At 42.8% G+C, this 25,063-nt stretch overlaps 1 protein-coding gene across 4 annotated transcripts in view; it reads right to left on the reverse strand.

Moving 5' to 3' along the window:
- The window catches only part of LOC144595881 (islet cell autoantigen 1-like protein), a 90,062-nt gene that overhangs the window by 59,579 nt on the left and 5,420 nt on the right, over positions 1–25,063 (reverse strand). The window contains exons 2-3 of one of the 4 annotated variants that reach the window (XM_078403714.1): positions 10,254–10,296; positions 5,265–5,433 (exon numbers count right to left, since the gene is read on the reverse strand). The exons of 1 other annotated variant lie outside the window; for it this stretch is intronic. In XM_078403714.1, coding sequence (XP_078259840.1) covers positions 5,265–5,433; positions 10,254–10,270 — 186 coding nt within the window. In that variant the 5' untranslated portion in view covers positions 10,271–10,296. Of the gene's footprint in view, positions 1–5,264; positions 5,474–10,253; positions 10,297–25,063 lie in introns of all 4 variants that reach the window. 2 more of the 4 variants (XM_078403713.1, XM_078403715.1) reach the window with 2 other exon arrangements.

The following is a 25,063-nucleotide window of genomic DNA, read 5'->3' on the forward strand; positions in this document are numbered from 1 at the left end:
TATACATAGTCCACCCCCATTTCAGGGCACCATAATGTTTGGGGTACATGACTTCACAGGTGTTTGCAATTGCTCAGGTGTGTTTAAATGCCTCCTTAATGCAGGCATAAGAGAGCTCTCAGCACCTAGTCTTTCTTCCAGTCTTTCCATCACCTTTGGAAACTTTTATTGCTGTTTATCAACACGAGGACCAAAGTTGTGCCAATGAAAGTCAAAGAAGCCATTATGAGACTGAGAAACAAGAATAAAACTGTTAGCGACATCAGCCAAACAGGCTTACCAAAATCAACTGTTTGGAACATCATTAAGAAGAAAGAGAGCACTGGTGAGCTTACTAATCGCAAAGGGACTGGCAGGCCAAGGAAGACCTCCACAGCTGATGACAGAAGAATTCTCTCCATAAATAAAGAAAAATCCCCAAACACCTGTCCGACAGATCAGAAACACTCTTTAGGAGTCAGGTGTGGATTTGTCAATGACCACTGTCCGCAAAAGACTTCATGAACAGAAATACAGAGGCTACACTGCAAGATGCAAACCACTGGTTAGCTGCAAAAATAGGATGGCCAGGTTACAGTTTGCCAAGAAGTACTTAAAAGAGCAACCACAGTTCTGGAAAAAGGTCTTGTGGGCAGATAAGACGAAGGTTAACTTATATCAGAGTGATGGCAACAGCAAAGTATGGAGGAGAGAAGGAACTGCCCAAGATCCAAAACATACCACCTCATCTGTGAAACACGGTGGTGGAGTTGTTATGGCCTGGGCATGTATGGCTGCTGAAGGTACTGGCTCACTTATCTTCATTGATGATACAACTGCTGATGGTAGTAGCATAATGAATTCTGAAGTATATTGACACATCCTATCTGCTCAAGTTCAAACAAATGCCTCAAAAGTCATTGGCCTGCGGTTCATTCTACAGCAAGACAATGATTCCAAGCATTCTGCTAAAGCAACAAAGGAGTTTTCAAAGTTAAAAGATGGTCAATTCTTGAGTGGCCAAGTCAATCACCCAATCTGAACCCAATTGAGCATGCCTTTTATATGCTGAAGAGAAACCTGAAGGGGACTAGCCCCCAAAACAAGCATAAGCTAAAGATGGCTGTAATACAAGCCTGGCAGAGCATCACCAGAGAAGACACCCAGCAACTGGTGATGTTCATGAATCACAGACTTCAAGCAGTCTTTGCATGCAAAGGATATGCAACAAAATACTAAACATGACTACTTTCATTGACATGATATTGCTGTGTCCCAAACATTATGGTGCCCTGAAATGGGGGGACTATGTATAAACCCTGCTGTAATTTCTACATGGTGAAACCAAAATCTATAAAAATACCCTTTATTCAAATCTGACAACGTGCACTTTAACCACATGTATTTTTTTCTATTACAAATCTCAAGTTGTGGAGTACAGAGGCAAATAAATAAATGATGGGTCTTTGTCCCAAACATTATGGAGGGCACTGTACATTGCGGATACTCAGCCCCATAACAGCAAACTCTTCGCAAGTTGGAAGTGCAGCCACAAACTGTTCCCACACTGTCGATGATTCCTACAGAGGTGAGTTATTCCACAGCAATAGATAGTCTGGAGAGCTTTTTTAAATTTAAAATTCTTAAATTCTTAATAATAAAGCTGGTATTAACGAATTTAGCCCGATTTAACTAATATGTTCTTTTAAAACATTTTTATTGCAGATGAGGTTTTAAATGTTATTGATGATTTAAAAAAGGACACTGCTACTGGCACAGATAGTGTCTCACAATAGGATTTGCAAAATAAACATCAACGTGTTAACTAGAATGGGTTTGTTGTACCAAAATTCTAGCTAGCGTCAAGAATGATTGCATGCAGCCTTTAGCAAATTCACTCTACTGGCTATTCAAACACATGGCCTGTCATAAGTCAAGCTATTGTAAACTGGTAGCAACCTGTTTAAGGCAAAGCCAGTTTGCACTAATATTGCACAAGTAGCTTTGCTTTAACACATACTGCTATAACGCTAATTGGCTAAAACAAGATCGATTAATTAAGGAATCCTAGTTGTATTACACTGGTCTAATTGGTTATAATGAGATTTCTATTGGGAATGAGAAAACAGCTTAAAAGTAATTTGGAAACTGACTAGCATGATAAAGGCTGCCTTGTAAAAAATATTTCTATGTAATCTTCCCAAAGTAATCAGACACCATTGTCACTTAAAAATAGTATGGCACATGGGCTTTTTCCTGCTTGTTAATTTCCAAATAACTTTCAAGCTGTTCTCTAATTCCCAATCAAAATCGTGTTACAACCAATTAGACCTGTGTATTACAAATGGTATGTCCTAATTCATCGATCATACTTTATCCAATTAGCGTTATGGAAACAAGGTGTTAGAGCAGAACTACAATATTGGTGCAAGATGGCTTTGCCCAACACAGATCGTCACCAGTTTACAAAGGCACAACTAATGACGTGAGAGACCAGCAGAATGGATTTGCTGGCTGCTGCAGGTGACTGCTTTTTTGACACATGTAGTATTAATCTATTAAACATTGTAACATACAGCTTTTAGTTTTGTCAGCTTGTAATAGACAATAAACAATAGGTGCAGGAGGAGGCTCTTGAGAGCTAAACATAGCACAAAAAGTAAGGAAATTTGTGTTTGGTAGATTCTTTCTTTGTTGTAACAATGCTTCTTGGCAATAAATCTTATACCGTTGGAAAGCCTGTTTATTTCCCTTTTAAATGGTGCCACATTTGTAAGGAACATGCATTTGTGGGATGAACAGCAGAGCTGAGTATGTGGGTTGCGCCCATGAAAAATCTGCCAAATCTTCTCTGCCAATGCCAAACAGCTTATTCTGCCATTGACTCTTGTTCGGTGTTGTTTGGTGGATTGGATGATTGAAGTCTGAAGAAACAAGATATATTGGCAATTTAACAATTTATTCATTTAATAAACAGGAGCCTCAGTAGCGTGTGGAAGAACCATACACAGCCACAACAGCCTGGCACCTCCTCCTCATGCTGGTCACCAGCCTGTTACTCTATCGGTGCAGCAATCAGCATAGCGTTCTCCGCGTCTTCTCCACACTTTGACCCTATGATCCAACTGCCGTAGGCAGAATCTGGACTCATCGCTGAACATAACGTTCCTCCACATGTTCAGGTTCCAGTGCACGTGTTGCCGACACCAGTGCAAACGGGCCTGACGGTGAAGGGCAGTCATGGCAGGCCTCCTGGCAGCCCTATGAGACCGGAGATCGGCTGCGTGCAGTCTGTTCCGAATTGTTTGGGCAGAGAGCCGTCGGCCATATCGTCCTGCAAACCTTGACTGCAAATCTGTAGAAGACAGCCTACGGTTCCTAAGTGCTGACAGGGTGAGGAAACGGTCTTCTTCGGGTGTCGTCTTCTTGGGACGCCCACTTCGCGGCCTGTCTCTGACATCCCCCGTTATATGGAACTTGGCCTTCACTTTGGAGATGGTACTAGGGCTCACTCCAAATAATGCCGCAACTTGGTTTTGCGGAACACCAGCTTGAAGTTGCCCTATCGCACGGGCCCTATCCAGATCAGTCAAACGTGGCATGCCGATTCTTGGAGCAGACACCTACTGACCACTGTAGCAGGGCCCATGCTCACAGATGCTGCCAATCAGGCACCTGATTGTCAGCACCTGGGGTACCAGAAGCTCAAAACAAGAGTCAATAGCAACAGCAGAATAAGCTGTTTGGCATTGGCAAAGAAGATTTGGCAAATTTTTCATGGGCGCAACCCATATACTCAGCTCTGCTGCTCATCCCACAAATGCATGTTCCTTACAAATGTGGCACCATTTAAAAGGGAAATAAACAGGCTTTCCAACGGTATAAGATTTATTGCCAAGAAGCATTGTTACAACAAAGAAATAATCTACCAAACACGAATTTCCTTACTTTTTGTGCTATGTTTAGATAGCTCTCTCTTAATAATTAAAAAAAACCTGTAGTTATTAAAAATACCTTTATACGTTTGAAAATCTTGCAGGGGAAAATAACCATTATTGCAAGTCTGAAACTCCCAGCCCCTAACCTTCACTCTCCTATTGATATTGTTTGTATAACTATTTTCTTTAACAGATAGTTTCTTCGGAATGCAACTACCCACATTGGGAAAAGAGTAAGGCTTTGGCTGCAAGTGACATGACAATTTAAATCCCAATCATGTTGCTTGAGAACTATTTAAGGGTTTCTGTAGCCAATGATGACAACATAGTTTTTTTGGTTTTCTCCAATCTTAGTTAACTGCAGGCTGATTGCCTAGAGGAAGGATGCATATCCTATTCTTAGTGCAGTGCATACTCACGACTAATTATAAGATTGGAGTATTAAATAAAAATTAAGAGCAGACGCAGCCATGCAATGAAAAAAATGAATAATTTTAGCTTGGTGATGCAACCAATATTCATGCTGTGGCATTTCAGGTATGATGTATTTAATTAGTAGAAGTGAAACAAGCTAAGTTAGAAAATTTCACCATAACTTGAAATAACTCTCATGCACTCATTTCCCACAAAACATTCTCCAAGGAAGGTACCGGAAGACTGAAGGGTGGATAATGTTAAACATTTATTTTAAAAGGATTGCAAGGATAAGCCAGGGAACCACAGACCTGCGAGCCTTAAATCAGTGGTGGGGAAGTTATTGACGGGGAGGGGATTCTGAGAGGCAGGATTTATCTGCATTTCGAAAGGCAGCAACTGTTTTGAGGTTAGGCACAAAACACAGCATCTCCGGAGAAAAGGAATAGGTGACGTTTCGGGTCGAGACCCTTCTTCAGACTGATTTGGGGTAGTCAGCATGGATCTGTTTGAGGGAAATATTGTCTCAAACCTGATTGAGGTTTTTTTTAAAGAGATGATCAAGAGGATTAATGAGGGCAGGGTAGCAGACGTTGCATGGGCTTTAGAACGAGTTAGTTTAAAATTGTTTAGAACGCATTATGGGCCCTTAGCTTTTTACAAAAATCTCTGCTAAAAACACAATTTTTCCCTCAGATGCTAATTGGACCCCCCCCCCCCCCCCCTCCTCCCTCACCTCCCCTCCCCACCCCAGCATTTTCTTTTCATTCAGTACAGGGCAGTATTTTTTTTCACCTCTTAATAAAATGTCTACAGTCATTCTCACACAACACAATCAGATCAGTGTTATGTCAAAGCTTTGTTGGCCTTGACCATTATGCTATCACATTTTAATCAATCCATGAATGTGGATGATCGGATTTGGACACCTACCGTTAGCTTTGCATCCAAATCTGCATCAGATGCCACCACATGCTCATCTTCTTTCTTTCCCGTTGCTTTGATGAGTGCCTGCTTTGTCTTCCAGTACTTCTTTTGCATCTGGCTCACCACCGACTTGTCATCCTCATGAACATACCGGTTAAACATCTCACCCGAATATCTGTTACAATAACAACCAGTCATTGTTGCTTCTGTAAATCCTAAGTTTTGTAAATCAAGAGAAGATACTATCATGTGGAGATTGGTGAATGTCCTGGTTAACAGAGTTTGTTTCTAAAGAACCCATCCTTATGTGAAAACTTATTTAGCAGAGGTGCAATAAATCCTTATCTTTCACAAAGGGATATCAGTTGTTGTGGATGGTAAGAGAAGTCAGAAGCTAATTAATCTCCTCCCAGTGACGATTCACTACGTCAAAACCACACAGCACTTGTTTTGACAGGCTGGTAAAAACAAAAGTGCGCAATTCATGCATCCAATTGCCATTGTTGCTGAATGGTTCATGTTCATAAGTGATATGAGCAAAATTAAGCCATTCAGCTCATCAAGTCTGCTCTGCCATTCATTCATGGTTAATCTATCTTTCCCTCCAACCGTATTCTCCTGCCTTCTCCCCATAACCCCTGACACCCGTACTCAAGAATCTGTCTCTGCCTTTAAAATATCCATTGACGGCCTCCACAGCCTTCTGTGGTAATGAATTCTACAGATTCACCACCCGCTGACTAAAGAAATCCCTCCTCATCTTCTTTCTAAAGGAACGCTCTTTTATTCTGAGGCTATGATCTCTGGTCCTAGACTCTCACACTAGTGGAAACATCCTCTCACATCCACTCTATCCAGGCCTTTCACTATTTGGTAAGTTTCAATGAGGTTGGTAAAGCACAGGTGTTAAAAAGAGAAGTTTTTTTTCCTCATTTTAATTAGCTTGATTATTTCCCAGAGCTCGAGAATGTGCAAACTCCACACAGACAGCACCCGAGGTCAGGAATGAACCCGGGTCTCTGGCGCTGCGAGGCAGCAGTTCTAACAGATGCGCCAATGCCATTGTTAACTTTCTCACTACTTGCCACAGTCTGGTAAATACGCCCTTTAGGATACAGCCAGCTCAGTCAGCCACTAAGCCAGTCTTGCTGATGGACAATAAAGTCCTGTGCAAATTCTTAACATCCTCCGTAAGATGTCTCACTACTACTGTACAAAACTAGATAGACTCAGAACAAATTCAACAGCAAGACCTGGACAGCGACAGGATGATAAATGCGCACAACATTTGCAATTCACAACTGCCAGAGGAATTCCATTCCCCTGCAACATTTAACAGCATTACCAATGGTGAATCACCATCCTGGAGATCACTGCCTATCAGAAACTTAAATGGGCCAGTCATATAAATATTGTGGGGGTCAAAGTTGGGAAAACACTGGGAATTCTGCAATGAGTGGGTCATCTTCTGACACATCAAAGCATTTGCACCATCTGCAAAAATGACGGAAAGTGATGGAATAATTCCCCGTGCGCAGCTCCAACAAACTCGAGAAGCTCAACACCATTCAGGACAGAGCAGGTCGCCTAACTGTTCCTCCCTTTTCCCAGCACAGCGTGGCAACCTCAAGGTGCACGGCAGAATTAATCTGACTTCTACGTCATCTTCCATTTCTGTAATCTCAGCAGACTCATGGATATACCACCAAGTCACAAACATTCCTGGCTTGGAAATGTCTTGCTATTTCTTCTTTGTCTCTGGATCAAAACTCTGGGCACACAGAGAATTGTACCGTGGAGGCAACAAATACATGCATTACAAAGTTTCAAGAAAGCAGCTCACATTTACTTTCTCCAAGTGGAGATTGGCAATAACTGCTGGCCTTGTTGGTGATCACCAAGGATGGGTTTGTTTTCACCACTTGAAATTAGCGTCAGTAACCATTTGTTCCCTCATCTTTGGAATGTCATGTGTTCAAGGTGGGGAAAATGCTTAGGAATGTTGGTACATTGTTCCTTGAAAGTGGCATTGCAGGTAGATAAGGTGATCAAGAAGGCTTTCAGTACATTGGCCATCATCAGTCAGGGTTTTGAGTATAGAAGTTGGAATATTATGTAACAGTTGTACAAGATGTTGGTGAGGCCACATTTGAGATATTGGGTTCAGTTTTGCTAACCTTGATATAAGAAAGATGTTAAGTGGGAAAGAGTGCAGAGAAGATTTATGTTGTTAAGGTTCACCTGATCTATAGGGAGAGGTTGAGCAGACCAGGACTTTATTCCTTGGAACACAGGAGGATAAGAGGTGATCTTAGAGGTGTATAAGATCATGAGAGGAATACATAGGGTATCTGCAGTTTTTTACCCAAACTAGGGGAATAGAAAACCCAGAGGACATAGGTTTAAGAGGGAAAAGATTTAATAGGAACCCGAGGGACAACTTTTTCCACACAGAGGGTGGTGGGTATATGGAATGAACTGCCAGAGGAGGCAATTGAGGCAGGTACTATAACAACATTTATGACATTGAACGGATACATGGATAGGAAAAGTTTAGAGGGATATAGACCAAATGCAGACAAGTAGGACTTGTGTAGATGGGGCATCTTGGTCAGCACGGACAAGTTGAGCTAAAGGGTCTGTTTCCATGCTGTATGACTCTACGAATGAACAAGTAATGGGGCAGTGACTACTGCGAGATTTATTAGAGAAACCAGGACACAAATACTATTGTGGCAGATTTCTCTGGATCAGCAAATGTGGTTTAGTTTAATCAACTTCTCCAAAGCCATTTTTCTACCGAATACTCCCTAGAACACCTGTAACAGAAACAACTATATGTACCATAATTATGGTTTGAGAATTTACTGTTTATGCTAGCTAAAAAAGGCAGATGAAAGTAACAAAGCACTAGTTTTTTGGAGTCTGTTCTGGGGTTATTTGGGTGTCCTTCAAGGCTTGGAATCAACTACAGACTTGCTGATAACCATTGCCACTGCAATGAATCCGAGGTGTGAATTACTAGGGGCCTAGATTAGAAATCAAGAACATCCTGTGCAGATTAGATTACAGAACATCCTGTGCAGATCTAAAATGTAAACGAGGAATTCTGCGATGGAGGGTAAAAGAACTGCAGAAATGAGAGAACAATGAACCACAGAACTAGAAACAGAGATGTTTTCAGATAAGCAGGATTCAGCGATGCAGCTAATGGAGTTGCTGCCTCAACTCCAGTTTCCTAGGGTAAATACTGTCCTCTGGTCAGGGTTAGTTGGTTAATTGGCCACTGCAAATTGCCACTAAAGTACAGGCGAATGGAAAAAAGGGGGGAGTTGATGGGGATATGGGAGAATAAAATAGGCTTAAAGGCCTGTCCACCTTAGACGATTTTATGGGCGACTGCTGGAGACTGTCATAATCGTAGCAGGTCGGCAAAAAAACAGCGACTGGACCCCCCCTACAACAATGTCTACGACAAGCTACAACAACCTACCACCTAGTCGACGTCAAGCTGCGGCAAGCTACCCTCAACCGGCGACCCAAACGTCGCGAGTAGAACGTCCACCTACGACCGCACCTACGACCACACAGGCGACAACCTACAACCACCAAAGTCAACCTGCGTCCACCCGCAACAAGCTACGACAAGCTACGACCCTGTCGGCGACAACTGAAGACAATTCACGTCATTTTCGCCTCCGGTTTTGACGCCGGTACCTGTCGCCGGTTGACGTAGGTAGTTGCCGAAGTCAGCACTGACGACAACCTACGTCACCTGGCAACAACCTAAGCCAGCAGGTCAAGCTACGCTCATTGGTGTCAAACCCACTGTCACCAAAATTTTTTCAACATTCTGAAAAATCCAGCGGCGACCAGAAAGACTCTTTGGAGACTACTCACGACCATACAGGCGACACCCCGGCGACCATGTGGCGACAGCCTAGTCGCCTGTAGTCACCTAAAAAATCGCATAGGTCGGACCAGCCCTTTAGTATAAACCAGACCAAGTGGATGCGTTGGGTCCATTCCTCGTAGAGGGGGGGGGGGGGGGCAGGGAAGGGGGGGGACTGAGGGTGAGCCCTGGACCCGAAGTCTCTCCTGTATTGTGTAGCACCCTCAATTCCCCCCCCCCCCCCGCACTCAATCACCCTTATGCCCCCTCCTCCCTTCACTGACCCACTCCATCCCCCCTAGCCCACCCCAACATGCCCCTCCCCTGCCCCCACCCCCAGTCCTGCCTCCACCCCATTCCCCCTCCTCACCCCTATTCCCCCCTCCCCCGACCTCCCTCCCCTCCCCCCACTCTCTCCACCCCCCACAGGCGGACAGACGGACGAAGTTTGATGATTGGCACATATTCAATGGGCTAAAGGGCCTGTTTCCATACTATACTGCTCTATGATTCAGAATGAGAATGCATTTGTCCATCAGCCTACTAGCTGAAATGCAAGGGAATTGAGGCATTAAGGTGAAATTATCACGATTGATATTTAAAAGTAAGAAAATAACTGCAGATGCTGGTACAAATCGAAGGTATTTATTCACAAAATGCTGGAGTACCTCAGCAGGTCAGGCAGCATCTCAGGAGAGAAGGAATGGGTGACGTTTCGGGTTGAGACCTTTCTTCAGACATTTAGATTATGGAGCTGACTCAAAGCTGTAAGCAAAGCTCTTAGATAGTACAATCATTTTATTCATGAATGAATATTGACAAGATTCAGGCCCCATTCAATTTTATGCAAGTCTCCCCTATCTCCACTGGGTAGTTGAGGGAGGCAATAAATGAAAGCCAATCCTATTCAATCATTTTCATGTACCTCTGTGTCAGTGAACTTTAGATGCAGATACTAATAAAAGACGGTAACTAAATCTGCCCTTGCAACCTAATCTCAAATTGGAATGCAGCACTGTGAAGGCCAGGTAACAAATTTGCATACATGTACCATACTGAAATGTCATGCAGTATTACCTCCTGTTGCAATAATGAAAACTTACCCTGGATGACGATCCATTGCGTGGTGTTTCTGTTGCGAGCAACCTAAACATAGAATCAATACCAGCTGTAAGTTTCAGGATTTTCAATTCCAGAACAGGTGTATTTATCTGGAATATCTAAGGTGTATTTATCCAGACCCTTTCATATATCATATTTTATCGAAAACAAGCTGAATGTACTTAAAGCCAGACTCACCTACCTTAGGGAGCCGAGAGACTGCTGTGGCATGGCTCACCCCTGCTTCACCTGCCTGTGCCATACAATGCGAGGGCTTCTCACCACCTGATAAACCGTGTAGCATCCAAAGGCAAAGTTCGGGGCAAAAGAATCTGATTCCTAATCAACTCCTCATGGTACTAAGAAGTGGCGGTCCTGCCAAGCCCCTACTCCCCAGACCTGGAATATCTAAAGGTGAGGTGACGCCCCAACGACCTGCTGCTGCAAGTCCATTTGGCTATCCTGAGATAATGCCATGCTGATCCACTTGCACGATGAAATGCACACTGCTACCAATACCCTAGAAATTATGTACCCAGAGGACTTGTTCATAATAGTCAAGGACTTTAATCAGGCCAACCTTAAGAATGTGAAACCAAAAGATTATCAGCACATCCCATGTCCCACCAGAGGCCCAAACATCCTCAGCCATTGCTACACAGCTATCAAAGACACCTACCCACTCCATCCCCTGACTGCACTTAGGACAATCTGATCAACTGCCTATGCTTCTACTCCCTAATGACAAGCAGAAACTGAAGTAGGAGGATCCAGTACAGAAAGTCATACAGTGCTGATCTGAGGAAACAGATGAGATACTTTGCAACTACCTCAAGCCAGGGCCTTTTCTGTGATGTTACACACCAGTACAATGTAACAGCATCTCTAAAAGATCATTAGTTTGTCTTCTGACTAAGTGACATATATGTTTATTAAAGACAGATTCCGGCATTTTTTGTCTAATTTGTGCTAAATGAGTTGCTCAACCAGAGTGGTGGGAAGGATGTTAACTTGGTTTCAATGTTCATTATTTGGGAAGGAGTCAAACAAATAGTCGACATGAAAAGGATCAGCTCCCGCATGTTGGTGAGGCACCAGAGAGCTACTGGAGCCTGTGGAAACATATTTAACACTAGTCAATGCTAAAGAAAAGGAGGGGAGATAACTGGAAAAAGACATGACAATGAAGCATTTATCTCTGATCATGGTTCTCACTCGCTGTTTATATCCATGAGATTCCATTTGCACACTGGTGACATATCATTGCACTATAGCAGTTACAGGATGCAAGTTTGTTTGTACAGATGCCAACAAATCCATGTGTCCTTGTCCTAGGTTATATTGTCATAGGTTTGGTACAGAGTCATGCTACCCACACCAAAGAGACTACATAGAGCTTAAGTTTAGCTTGGTTTAGTTTTCTAATAACTCATTGGATTAAAATATGAGCTTTTTATCTTCTTGAGAGAGCAAATGTAAGGTCTCATTTGGAAGATTGCATCTTCATCAGTGTGGCACATTCTCAGGACTGCACTAGGAGAGTCGTCTCAATTACATGCTCAAAATAAATGAATCCAAATGAACTCAGGGGCAAGAGTGCTATGAACTGACCCAAAGCTAACAGCTGAGTGAAGAGTGCCTTCCAAATAGAGAAATGCTACGGCAGCCTCAGTGCATTTTACATCTCAATTTCCGATTTCCAGCTTCCACATTATTTTGCTTTTGTGTTTAAGCAAAAAGTGATAGCTGCTCATATAATAAAAACAGAATCACACAGCAGATCAGTAGCATCTGTGGAAAGTGAACAAGGGGTAATATTTCAGACCGAAAACTCTTCAGCAGTACAGAAAAGCTATTTCTCAGTTCTGACGGAAAGTTTTGCATTTGAATGTTTCTCTCTCCAGATGCTGGCTGACCTCCTAAGTGTTTCCACCATTTTGTTTTAATTTTAAATTTCTAGCTTTTTTTTGGCTTATATTGCAAATACATTGCTTATATTTGTTCATATTCACTATTGATCTACCATAAGAGAATGTGCATACGGATTATCTCTACATAAAAATATCAGCGCTGCAGAAACATTTTCTTTCTCAACTCCATCTTCCCTACCACCCTCATTGTCCACATTACACTATCTCCTTTTCAGGTGGGGTTCCACAGGTGTTTATTGGTTTCTCAAAAGAAAATAATTTGAAAGCTCAAAGCACCGAATATTCCTCAAAACGCATCCAATGAAAACACAACCTCCAGAGTCCCACAAAAGTCAGCGGCCTGCCTCCAACACCATCAATTGTTTATTTATTTTTCCATATAAAAAAGATTATCTGCTGTCCACTAGGACCCTAAGAAAAGAAAAATTGTTTAAAAAAACATGTCAGTTTGGTGCTCACGTCAATTGCTATATAACACTGGGATACGTACAGTAGATGGGGACGGGTCTGTGATCATTTACTACTGGAGTACATACATTACTGGAGGGGGCAGGTATATCACTGTATTACAGGAGTACAGTACTTGTGGGGACAAGTATATGATTGTACTATTAAAGAGCAAGTCTTTAATAGTACAATCATCCTAATGTACGAGTGTCCTTCAAAGAGAAAAGGAAAGTCACTGTGTAGGAAGTAACTGCAGATGTTGGTTTAAACCGAAGATAGACACAAAAAGCTGGAGTAACTCAGCGGGACAGGCAGTATATCTGGAGGGAAGGAATGGGTGACGTTTCGGGTCGAGACCCTTCTTCAGACTGGTTAGGTATAATGGAAACAAGTAATACAGATGGTAATGTGGAGAGATAGAGAACAATGAATGAAAGATATGCAAAAAAGTGATCATGATAAAGGAAATAGGCCATTGTTAGCTGTTGTTGGGTGAAAATGAAAAGCTTGTGCGACTTGGGTGGGGGAGGGATAGAGAGGGAATGCTGGGGCTACGAAGTGAGAGAAATCAATATTCATACCACTGGGCTGTAAGCTGCCCAAGCAAAATATGAGATGCCGTTCCTCTAATTTGCTTTTAGCCTCACTCTGACAATGGAGGAGACCAAGGACAGAAAGGTCTGTGTAGGAATGGGAAGAAGAATTAAAGTGTCCACAAACCGGGAGATCAGGTTGGTTCACGTGGGCTGAGCGAAGGTGTTCCGCGAAACGATCACCCAGTCTGCGTTTGGACTCGCCAATGTATAAGAGTCCACATCTTGAGCAAAGGATACAGTAGATGAGGTTGGAGGAGGTGCAAATGAGCCTCTGCCTAACTTGAAAGAACTGTTGGGGTCCCTGAACAGTCGAGGAAGGAAGTATAGGGAAAGGTGTTGCATCTTCTGCGGTTGCAGGGGAAGGTACCTGGGGAGGGGGTGGTTTGGGTGGGAAGGAATGAGTTAAGCAGGGAGTTGCGGAGGGAACAGCCTCTGCGGAAGGCGGAAAGGGGTGGAGATGGGAAAATGTGGCTAGTGGTGGGATCCCGTTGGAGGTGGCGGAAACTTTTGTTCATTGTTCATTGTCTTCATTGTTCTTTATCTTCCCACGTCACTGTCTATATCTCTCCCTTATCCCTAACCAGTCTGAAGAAGGGTCTCGACTCGAAACAACTTCTCTCCAGAGATGTTGCCAGGAAAGTCACTGTGTCGGCTTAAATAGTCGAGGTCAGCGTCTAGTTGTTGAGATGTTGAGACTTGAACAAGATTTTAAAGATGCTGGCCACCTTCTGTGCATTTCCAGCATTGCAGTTTTAATTATATATTGTTACATTTCATGTAGTGCACTGAAGAAGAGGATTGTATCTTTCCAATCCAACTCTTTATGTTCCTCAAATCAATTGGGATGTGCTGTGGCATTAAAATTGGCTTGTCCAGAATACAGAACAGTAAACCAGCCAAGTAACATGAGCAATAGTGCATGACTTTTTTATGGGAATAAAGGACACACCTGAGAACGTCACTTATTTAACAAACTTGAAGTATACACAATAAAACTACAGGAATTTTCTAGGTGCAGAAAGAGACACCATCTAGTATAGCATTAGAGTAAATCATCAATGCTAATCTGGGGGTTGTTTCCAAAACAACTCGAAAGATCACTTCAGTTCAGTTCCAACAACAAGCTCCGTTACTACAAAATGTTTTGTAAAAACTGTCAGCTGAAGAAAGAACAAGATCCATCCCGTTAGTCTTCTGCCTTCCCAGCAACTATGTGATACAATGACAATGGGATTGCACGAATCGTAGTAATCAGTCTCTATCAATTACTCTACTACAGACCCCGATCAGAGCATTCTTTTAAATGAAAGGACAGATAAACATTTGAAGGTAAGGGATCCTGTCCAAAAGTAGAAGCGTAGGTCAAGTCACTAATATGTGTCTTTTATTGTTTTAAATAGTACCCTAAAATGTTATTTTTAAGATAGAGATCAACCTAATTTGCACCCGAATTAATCAGCTATCCAGTTTGCATAAATTTCCCTGGATACCTGGCTACCACTCACTGAAATAGCATTTCCTTGGCTACATTCAATAGTCAAGTTTATTCAATAGTCAATTCTGAATTCATCCCACTTCAAGCACGGCCTGTGATTTCATCATTCTGCAGCTTGTCAATCTACATTCCCAGTTTTAGATTCCTTCAAAATCAACGTTATTACTTCTTACCCTTCCTCTTTAAATGAAGATGATGCATGGTGGACATAATTGTTCCAATCAAATTGCTGTGCAGCACCATTGAGACTGCTAACTTCTGTATCCACATGAAGCTACAATTACACTTTAAAAGTATTCCACTGGCACGTTTGGACCTCGTGGTGTATTTAAAGGTGATTAAAAGTATCAGTGTTCTTTATTTGGAATTGTTGATTCCTTGTACATTGCCATAAACCACCAGAACCCTCTAATCATTTTTTATTAATTGGAGTAATATGCACAAGTCGGTGAGGTCCATTGCTGGAAGGAATCGGTTTAAGTGATTCAGGTCTACAAAATAAGATAAAGTGCTGGAGTAACTCAGCTGGTCAGGCAGCATCTCTGGAGAACATGGATAGCCGGAAGAAAAGGGGAGAAATGTTCCTTTTTATCTTCACCTTCCTATACGCTTTCTGGCCTGGGCCTCCTCCAGAGATAGTCAAAGTTTAAAATCAAGACCATGCATCAGTACTGAAAGTGTTGAGTATGACCAGTACAAAATGGTGAAAGGCAAGGTGGGGTGAAGCAGATTAGCGGGCATCAAGTGGAAACCAGATGAGGATGGAGATTTTCGGCAGATGGAGCCAAATGGGGAATAGAGAGGGCTTCATTTGGGAGACAGTGATTGATAGTGATAGGTTCAGACAAGGAGAGAAAAGGGAGAGGGGGCAGGTAGAGACAGAGGCTGGAAGCTGATGACTGGAAACACAAGAGGCTGCAGATGCTGGATAACGATATGTAAAGAAGACTTGCTAGCTAAATGGAACTAGTTTAAGGACGGATGATGAGCAGATGAAACTAGGTAGGGGAAGGGAGAATATGGGTCAGAGGAAAGAGAAAAGAGTACAGGGAGTGCAGGTTAACAGATTGGAAAATTCACTATTCATAACAGTGGGATCTAGATTACCTAGGCACAATAGAGGATGGCGGCGCTGCCATAGCAGCTGCGGCTTACCTGCGGTCCATTTGTCTTTGTGTTTTTGTTGTTTTTTTGTCTTAATTGTAGTTGTGATGTCGTGTTTTTGTGTTTGTGTACTATGTGTGTATGTGGGGGGAGGGGGGAACTGTAAAATTGTAAATAGGTGTCCCTTCCGAACGGAGCCCCGACCTTTGTTTTCTGGGTCGGGTCTCCGTTCCTGCTGCGGCCTACCATCGGCCCAACTCCTGGAGCTGGCGGCCTCCAGGGCTCCGGTTCGCAGAGTCCGCAGACCGGACTAACCATCAGCGGAGCCGGCCGTCCTCGGAGGCTGCGGGAGCGGCTGCGACTCGCCTTAGGCTCGGGCCGCGTGGATGCCGACATCGGGAGCTCCGGCAGCGGCAGCGTGTTTGCCCGCCCCGGATCGCAGGGCTTGGGTCGCGGACATTTCACCGTCCGGAGCGGCCTAAAATAGGCCGCGGGATTTTTCTCTGCTGGGCGGGGGCTTCAATGTCGGGAGCCATGTCCGCCCCGACGTGCAGCAACAGCGGCAGCATGTTCGCCCGCCCTGGATCGGACTTATCATCGGCGGAGCCGGCCGTCTTCGGAGGCTGCGGGAGCGGCTGCGACTCGCCTTAGGCTCGGGCCGCTTCGGACCATCCGGCGCGGCCTGCAACCACAACAGCCTGACTGCGGGAGAAGACGGCAGGAGAAGGGAAAGACATTGTGGCCTTCCATCACAGTGAGGAGAGGACTGGAGGAGACTCACTGTGATGGATGTTTCTTTGATGGATGTTTCTTTTTTTGTGTGTTTTTGGGGTTGTCTAATTTTAATGCCTATTTAATGCTTTTACTGTTGGACTGTGGGTGACTGAATTTCGTCCAGGTTGGATGACAAATAAAGCTATCTTGAATCTTGAATCTTGTTCTTCTAGTTAGCATTTGGCCTCACCTTGGCACTAAAGACGCCCTACCACAGTACAGGTCAGAGCTTGGAATGGGAAGAACTTGTGCCTATTTCTCCTCACCACCATCCAAGGGACTAAACAGTCTTCAGTCAGGCAAAGGATCACATGTATCTCCTAAACCTCATCTATAACGTTTATTTCTCTGAATGTGGCCTCCTATAATCAGCAAGACCAAAGGTAGACTAAGCGACTGTATTGGGGAATACCTGCACTCTCTGCAATTGCCATTCTGAGCTCCAGATTGCATACCATTTCAATCCCCCTTCCTGATCGCATACTACTGCATGCACCACATCACCTCCATCTTTACCATTTATCGAATAATTCAATTACACTTACTGAGTACAAACTTGCTTTAGCTCACATCTTAGTGTCTAAGTGAATGGATAAATAGTTTTCCTTTTGAACAAAGTGTTTTTGTTTAAGGATATGAGCCCCACCTAAACATTTTTTGAATGTTGACAGACCTGCTAGAAGACTGTTTTTCTCGACATACCAGATGATATTTAAATTCCTTGAAACAGCTGATAGTATTCATAAAAACTATTCAATAAGTTACTTAAATTCAAAGCGATTCACGTCATCATCCAATTCCAAAAGGACTGATCACAGAAAATCACTCAGATCTCAAAAGCAATAGAAACAAAGATGTTTGGTGAAGATGAAACCTTAAAGTGTACACCATACCAATGTGGGGACATACCTGCTCCTTGTCCTTATACCCCAGAGTTATACACCAACAGACCTGTCCCTACCAGTACGATAAAGACAGTATGAAATAAAAGACAAACCAGTCCCCACAATTACTGCACCTGTGATATTTCAATGACAGATCTCTCCCTGCCAGTTCTGCACCCCAAGGTGATATAAATAGCAGTGCTAAACCTACCACACTGTATCCAAGTGTTGTAAAAATGACAAACCTGTCCCCACCAGTACTGAACCCTAGTATTATACACTTAACAAACTCATCCCCACCAGTACTGTACCCTAGTATTATACACTTAACAAACTCATCCCCACCAGTACCAGAACACAATTACATAAATTGCAGGCATGTCCACACCACGACAATATCTGTCATATAAATGATAACCATGTTCCTACCAGTACTGCAATAGTGTTATATAAATGACAAACATGTCTTCACCAGTAATGTATCCTGGTGTTATATTACATACTGGTACATTAAGGGTGACGCAGAAGAGAGTAGGTCCCATTAAAGATCACCATGGCTATCTTTGTGTCGAGCCACAAGAGATGGGGGGAGATAATAAATTAATATATCTCATTGGTTTTAATTTGATCATGGCAGCTAAGGAATGAGGGCATTGGAGTTGTGACGTCATAGATCATATACTAATTATTTTGAGGAGGTATTGGCAGTTTTAAAGCACATTTACGTGAATAAATTCCCAGGGCCTGATCAAATTAATTCTGGAGATTTTTTTCTGATTGGAGGCCTGTGTCAAGTTGAGTGTCGTAGGGTTGGTGCTGGGTCCTTGGCTGTTTGTTATCTACATAAACAATTTGGATGTCAATGCAGTTAGTAAATTTGCAGGTGAACCAAAATTGATAGTATAGTTTATAGTGAGGAAGGATATCTAAGTTTACAACAAAATCTAGATCAATTAGGAGAGTGTTGGAAAGGGTGCAGAAGAGATTCTCCAGGATGATATCTCAGCTTGGGGCTTGAGTTACAGGGAGAGGTTGGATAGGTTGTGAATATTTTCTTTAGAGCACAGAATGCAGGGGGTGACCTTACTGAGAAGTACAATATCATGAGGAACATAGTTAAGGTGAATGCTCACAGTCTGTTTCCCAGGTTAGAGGATTCTAAAACTAAATGTCCTAGGCTTAAAGTGAGAGGGGAGAGATTTAAGAGGAAACTCCTGGGCACTTTTTCACTCCAATGTCGTTCAATTTTTAAAAGACATTTGGACAGATACCTGGATAGGAAGGTTTTAGAGGTTACAGGCCAAATGCAGGAAAATTGAACCATCCCAGTAAGTCAACTCGGTCGGCACGGATAAAGTGGGCCACAAAGCCTGATTCCGTGCTGTATAGCTCAATGACTCTAAAGGATACTTCCCCACCAGTACTATAACCCAGTGTTCTAGTCACAGATCTATCCCCCCCCACCTTACTGCACCCCAGAGTTATGTGATAACACGGTAACCGCATATTAGCATGTCTTACTTGTACCCACTATTGTTGTATTCCGATGTCATATAGTGTCAGACTCAACAGCAGAGTAACCCAATGCTATCAAGTACAGACATTTACCTATGGGCAGCTTATACTTTGTATAATGGGCAAATTATACTTTGCATGATGCTGTACAGACTCAGTACCTCAATGTTATGCAATGACACACTTAAACCCATTACAAGAAAATAGTTGGAGGAATAGGTCACCAAGACTCTAAAGGGCCTGCCCGCTTAGGCGATTTTTTAGGCGACTGCCGGCGACTGTCAAAGTCGTAGCAGACCGCCTAAATTTTCTTTTACCCGACAACAATGCCGAGTCAGGTCGAGATTACACCGTCTTCAGAAACATCGCAAAATTCCCACGCTGTCAATGCTTCTCTGGCATCCTAATTTTCGCTGAAATCACTGACAAGTCGGTAAGTACTTGAGAGTTTTGAACTATAACATCTTGTATGGGTTACTTAAAAACCAAGCTTCACTGTAACAAGGCATAAACTGGAATTACTTCCAGTTTACTAATAGCTGTATTAAAAAAGTGGTTAAGTGGATATTTGTGAAAAGTGTGTGGGCATTCTTTGAAAATGTACGGGAGATGCATATCCGGTTTCTGGGTTGCATATCTGGCTTGGGAGCACACTTTAAATGTAATGGCTGATGGCCATAAACATCATGAAAATTCCCACGTTTACCTGACTGTCAAACTGTCGCCTCCAATCTACCCGTCAAATGTCCTGAAGGTAAATAAATTGGTTAAACGCAAGCATTTTATGGTATTTTGAAATCAGTTTACTTATTTTAATATTATGTGCTTCTAAATGCAGCTAAGAGAACCTATCAAACCTGGGGACAGCATGCGACAGCGCCCGCAATAAGCAACGATACCTGGCGACAAGCCAGCTGTCGCCGAGAAATTTCACTCCGGATGATTTCTCAGTGACGCGCTGAGATCCACTATGATTTTTGGAAGACTCCTCATGATCATGCCCGCGACACCCCGGCGAACTGTCGGCGACAGCCTAGTCGCCGGCAGTCGCCTTAAATTCGCCTAAGTGGGACAGGCCCTTAAGCCTGTCCACCATTCAGTATGTCCATGGCTGATCTATGCTGGCTTCAACTCCTTCTAGGCCATTCCCCATAACCCTCAACATTACAAATATTTATCTACCACCTTCAATATATCTAATGATCTAACTTTCACCGTCCTTGGAAGCAGAGAATTTTAGAGGTTCACTACCATCATTTTTTTTAAGCATCATCCCCCTATTCTGCAGTTATGTCCTATTGTTCATGACGCTCCCAGTGAAAACATCCCAACATCCCAGTCAAACACTCTTGGGATTTTGTATATTTAACTAAGATCTTTCCTCATTTTGCAAAACTCGAGTAAACGCAGACCAAAGCTGTCTGGCCTCTCTTGATAGGACAACCCTCTCATCCCAGATATCAGTCTGGTGAATCTCCTTTGGACTGCCTCAAATGTTATTGTGTTCTCTTTTAGGTAAGGGGAATAAAACTGAGCACAGTATTCCAGGTATGGCACTGCCAACATCCTATACAACAGGAACAGAATTTCCCTAATCTTAAACTCTAATCCCTTCACCATAAAAGCCAACATGCCTGTTAGAAAACATTATAGCGTAGAAAATACAACAGCTGGTGCTTAAAAATTCAAACATTCTAGTTTCAGTTTGAACATCAATTTCTAAAAATTTACTTTTGAGAAAGATTAAAATAATCACCGCCTAATCTGCTTTCAGTGATGCTGCTTGAGATAAACTATAGTGGGGAGCTGAGAAGAGGTTCATTATACTTTTTCATAGAGCACACCCAATTCATGAAATAGACAAAAGCACCTTTTACAACACAACAATCCCTTTACTGTCTGAATTACATACTCATCTTTAGCCTGATAAACCAATCCACAACTTTCTGGCTCGTAGCTTAAAAAAAAGTAGATTTTGCATTCCCGATTAATTCTTGAGAAAAAATGCAGTCAGTCACAGAAAATGATTATCTCTTGGCTCACTTAAAGGGTGTAACAACAAGCTCTGGGATAAAAATAACTGGACTACTGGATAAAACCCTGAGGTTCACAAGACAGAAAAAAAACAAAAACTATATCACAAATTATTTTTAAATAAAAATTCCCATGTCAATATTAATGGATTCTGCAGATATGGGTTTTTTCTGCATTCATTTGAATGCTTTTAAAGTGGAAGATGTTATATTCAGATGTGGCATCTGGGTAAATTGAGTATGAGGAAATGAAGAATATCTTGATAGGGTAAAATTAAGATATGAGCAGGCTTAAAGTGACCAAAATGACTACTTCTGTGTTATAAAGTTCCATGCAATTGCTTCTTGCCAATGTGTAGACTACTTTTAATCTCGATGGGTCTGTCTTTATCACCTATAATTTATTGTTTTTAAAGGGCGTATCTGTTGGATAAATATAATCCATCCATTTAATATTGATATCATGTAGTTGAAGTTTTTTCTGCCAACATCTTTGAGAACTTCATCGCAAACTAAATTCACTTAGAATATTTGCAGTAGTAAGAGATGAGACTCTTGCTCTACTCATTAACTGTATTTAAAAATCGGTCCATAAGGTTAAAAATAAAGTGCTGGAGGAACTCAGTGGTTCAGGGAGCATCAGTGGAGGGAATAGGGCAGACAATGTTTCGAGTCAGGACCTTTCTTCAGACTGCAGAAACAAGGAACTGCAGATGCTAGTTTAGAAGAAAGGACACAAAGTGTTGAAGTGACTCAGCGAGCCAGGCGGCGTTTCTGGAGAACAGGGATCGTGACATTTCGGGTTGGAGCATGGATAGGTGACCAATCGGGTCTGAAGAAGGGTCCGGACCCGAAACACCACCTATCCATGTTCTCCGGAGGTGCTGCCTGTCCTGCTGAGTTGCTTCCGCACTTCGTGCCCCTTCTTCAGACTGATGATGTACAGGGGAGATAGCTGTAGAGAGAGGTGAAGGGAAGGAGTGAGACAAGTGCAAGCAAGTGCTAGGCAGATTCAGGTGAGGAGAGGTTGATTCAAAGATGAATGAGCTGAGGGCGACAGTAACCATGGCTGAAAACGTTTAGTGGAGACAAAAGGGTGGAGATGGTGGAATCTAAAAAGCAAAGGGTGGTGGGTGTATGGAACAAGCTGCCAGAGGAGGTAGTTGAGGCTGGGACTATCCAAACATTTAAGAAACAGTTAGACAGGTACATGGATAGGACAGGTTTGGCGGGATATGGACCAAGCACAGGCAGGTGGGACAAGTGTAGCTGAGACATGTTGGCCAGTGTGGGCAAGTTGGACCGAAGGGCCTGTTTCCACTGTATCATTCTATGACTCTATAACACAATCCAAGTAAGACTAATTTGCAAATGACGAACATGAGTCAAGAGTGCTTAATTGTCATATGTACCAACAGCAGAACAATGAAATTATTACTTGCTGCAGCTTAATAGGCCTGTAAACACAATAACATACAGATAATATATAATATAAAAATACAACAAATTAATATTATGGTAACCATAATAGTGCAATAACCAAAGTCCATGGTGCAACCAAACACAGTCCATACAAGATCCTAGTTGTTGAGATTATTGATATGTAGTGTCCAAGAACCTGATGGTTGCTGAAAAGAAGCTGTTCTTCAACAGGGTGATCAGTTTTCAGGCTCTTGTACCTTCTTCACTTCCGTAGTAGCAAAATGAGAACGTGGCAAAGGTGGTTTGATCTCTTTCATTCCTGGGCGTTTGAGTTGTCAAACCAGACTGTGATGCAACTAGTCAGTATGTTCCCTACTGTACAACTGGAGAAGTTTGATAGAGTATTTGTCGACATACCAAATCTCCTCAATCCGTCCAGGACAGATTGCTGGTGATATTTACTTAGTTTCGTTTTTAGTTTAGTTTAGAGATACAGCGCGGAAACAGGCCCTTTGGCCCAACGAGTCCGCACCGGCCAGTGATCCCCGCACTTTTTAACACTACCCTACACACACCAGGGACAATTTACACATACGCCAAGCCAATTAACCTACATACCTGTACGTCTTTGGAGTGTGGGAGGAAACCGAAGATCTCGGAGAAAATCCATGCAGGCACAGGGAGAACGTACAAAGTCTGTACAGACAGCACCCACAGTCGGGATCGAACCCGGGTCTCCAACGCTGCAAGCGTTGTAAGGCAGCAACTCTACCGCTGCGCCACCGTGGCCGCACTTCTAAAATCTTGAAGCTTTCAACCATCTCTACTTCGGCGCCAGCAATGTATACTGGGGTACGTGTACCGTTTTGCTTCCTGAAGTCGATCACAATCTCCTTCGTCTTGCTGACATTGACGGAAAGGTTATTGTCTTGGCACCAGGATACGAGGTTCCCAATCTCCTTCCTGTACACCGTCTTGTCATTGTTTGATATCCAGCCCACTACAGTGCTGTCATCTTTGAATTTGTAAATTGAGTTGGATTGGTATGTGGCTGCACAGTCACGGGTGTATAAGGAGTAAAGAAAGGGGCTGCGAATACATCCTGGCGGGGCATAATGAGGATTATCATAAAGGATGATTTGTCACCTATCCTAACTGATTGTGGTCTGTTGGTCAGGAAGTCGAGGATTCAGTTGCAGAGGTGATTGCTGACTTCAAGTTCCACTAGTTTGGGGAAAAACTTGGATGGGATAATGGTATTGAAAGCAGAGCTGTAGTCTATGAATAGAAGTCTAGAGTAGGTGTGTCTCTCATCCAGGTGTTCCAGGGACGAATGTAGGGCCAGGAAGATGGCATCAACCGTGGATCAGTTGTGGGTCAAAGTTGCTTAGTAGACTGGATTTAATGCGTTCCACCACCAGCCTCTCAAAGCACTTCATGATGGTGGACATCAAAGGTCACAGGCCGGTAATCATTAAGGCATGAGATCTTGATTTTCTTCGGCACCGGGATGATAGCGGTCTTCTTGAAGCAGGTGGCTACCTCAGAACGGAGTAGGGAGAGATTAAGTAGGAAGGGCTGAATGGCCTACTCCTTTGTCTATTGTCTAAAAATGGCAGTGAACATTTCCGCTAGTTGGTCGGCGCAGTTCCTAAGATTGCAGCCAGGAATTCCATCCGGGCCAGTTGCTTTCCATGGATGCACCCTCAGGAAGGCCGATCTAATTTGTACAACAGTGACAAGTATAAAGAGAGTAGAGGGCTGAGCACAAAGCCTTGAGGTGCTCCTGTGTTGTTGGTTGTCAAGTAGGAAGTGTTTTTGCCAATTCAGACTGATTGTGGTCTGCTGATGATGAGGTCAAGGATGCATTTACATATGATGAGCAGAGACCCAGTTCTCAGACAAAGGAATGATGGTATTGAACGCCGAATTCTAGTCACTGCACAACAGTCTGACATACAGGTTCTTAATGTCCAAGTGGTCCAGTGCAGAGTGAGTGCTAGCGAGATCGCATCTCTAATTGATCTAATGTGGCAGTAGTCAAATTCTAGTGGGGCAGGAGCAGTTTTTCTTATTCTTTATTTTTCTATTTGTTTTTCAGAATCTGGGACTTACAATACCAGTATTTATTGCCCATCCCTAATTCCTCCTGAAATCACTTCAAGGAGCATTCAGATCGCACTGATGGGTCTGGGAGTTTCAGGTAAGATAGCAAATTTCTTTCTCAGAGGTCCTTAGTGAACGATGGAATTTTACAGTAACCTGACAAAAGATGAGTTCATAATTTCTAATGACTGTTTAAGCAAATTTTAGATATTTAGTTCAATTTAAATTCCACAGCTACAATAGTGGGACGTGAACTTGGGTCTCTGGACTATGAATCGGGCAATTTTATCAGAAACAAAGAGATTCAAGATAGCTTTATTTGTCATCCAAAAAAGTTTTTTGGACGAAATTCAGTCACCCACAGTCCAACAATTAAAGCACTAAAATAGGCAGATTACACAATAAAGCATTAAAATAGGCAAATTACACAGCCCCAAAAACACACAAAAAAAGAAACATCCATCACAGTGAGTCTCCTCCAGTTCTCTCCTCACTGTGATGGAAG

The sequence above is a fragment of the Rhinoraja longicauda genome, chromosome 8 (assembly GCF_053455715.1).
Source record: "Rhinoraja longicauda isolate Sanriku21f chromosome 8, sRhiLon1.1, whole genome shotgun sequence".
NCBI classification, from domain to species: domain Eukaryota; kingdom Metazoa; phylum Chordata; class Chondrichthyes; order Rajiformes; family Arhynchobatidae; genus Rhinoraja; species Rhinoraja longicauda.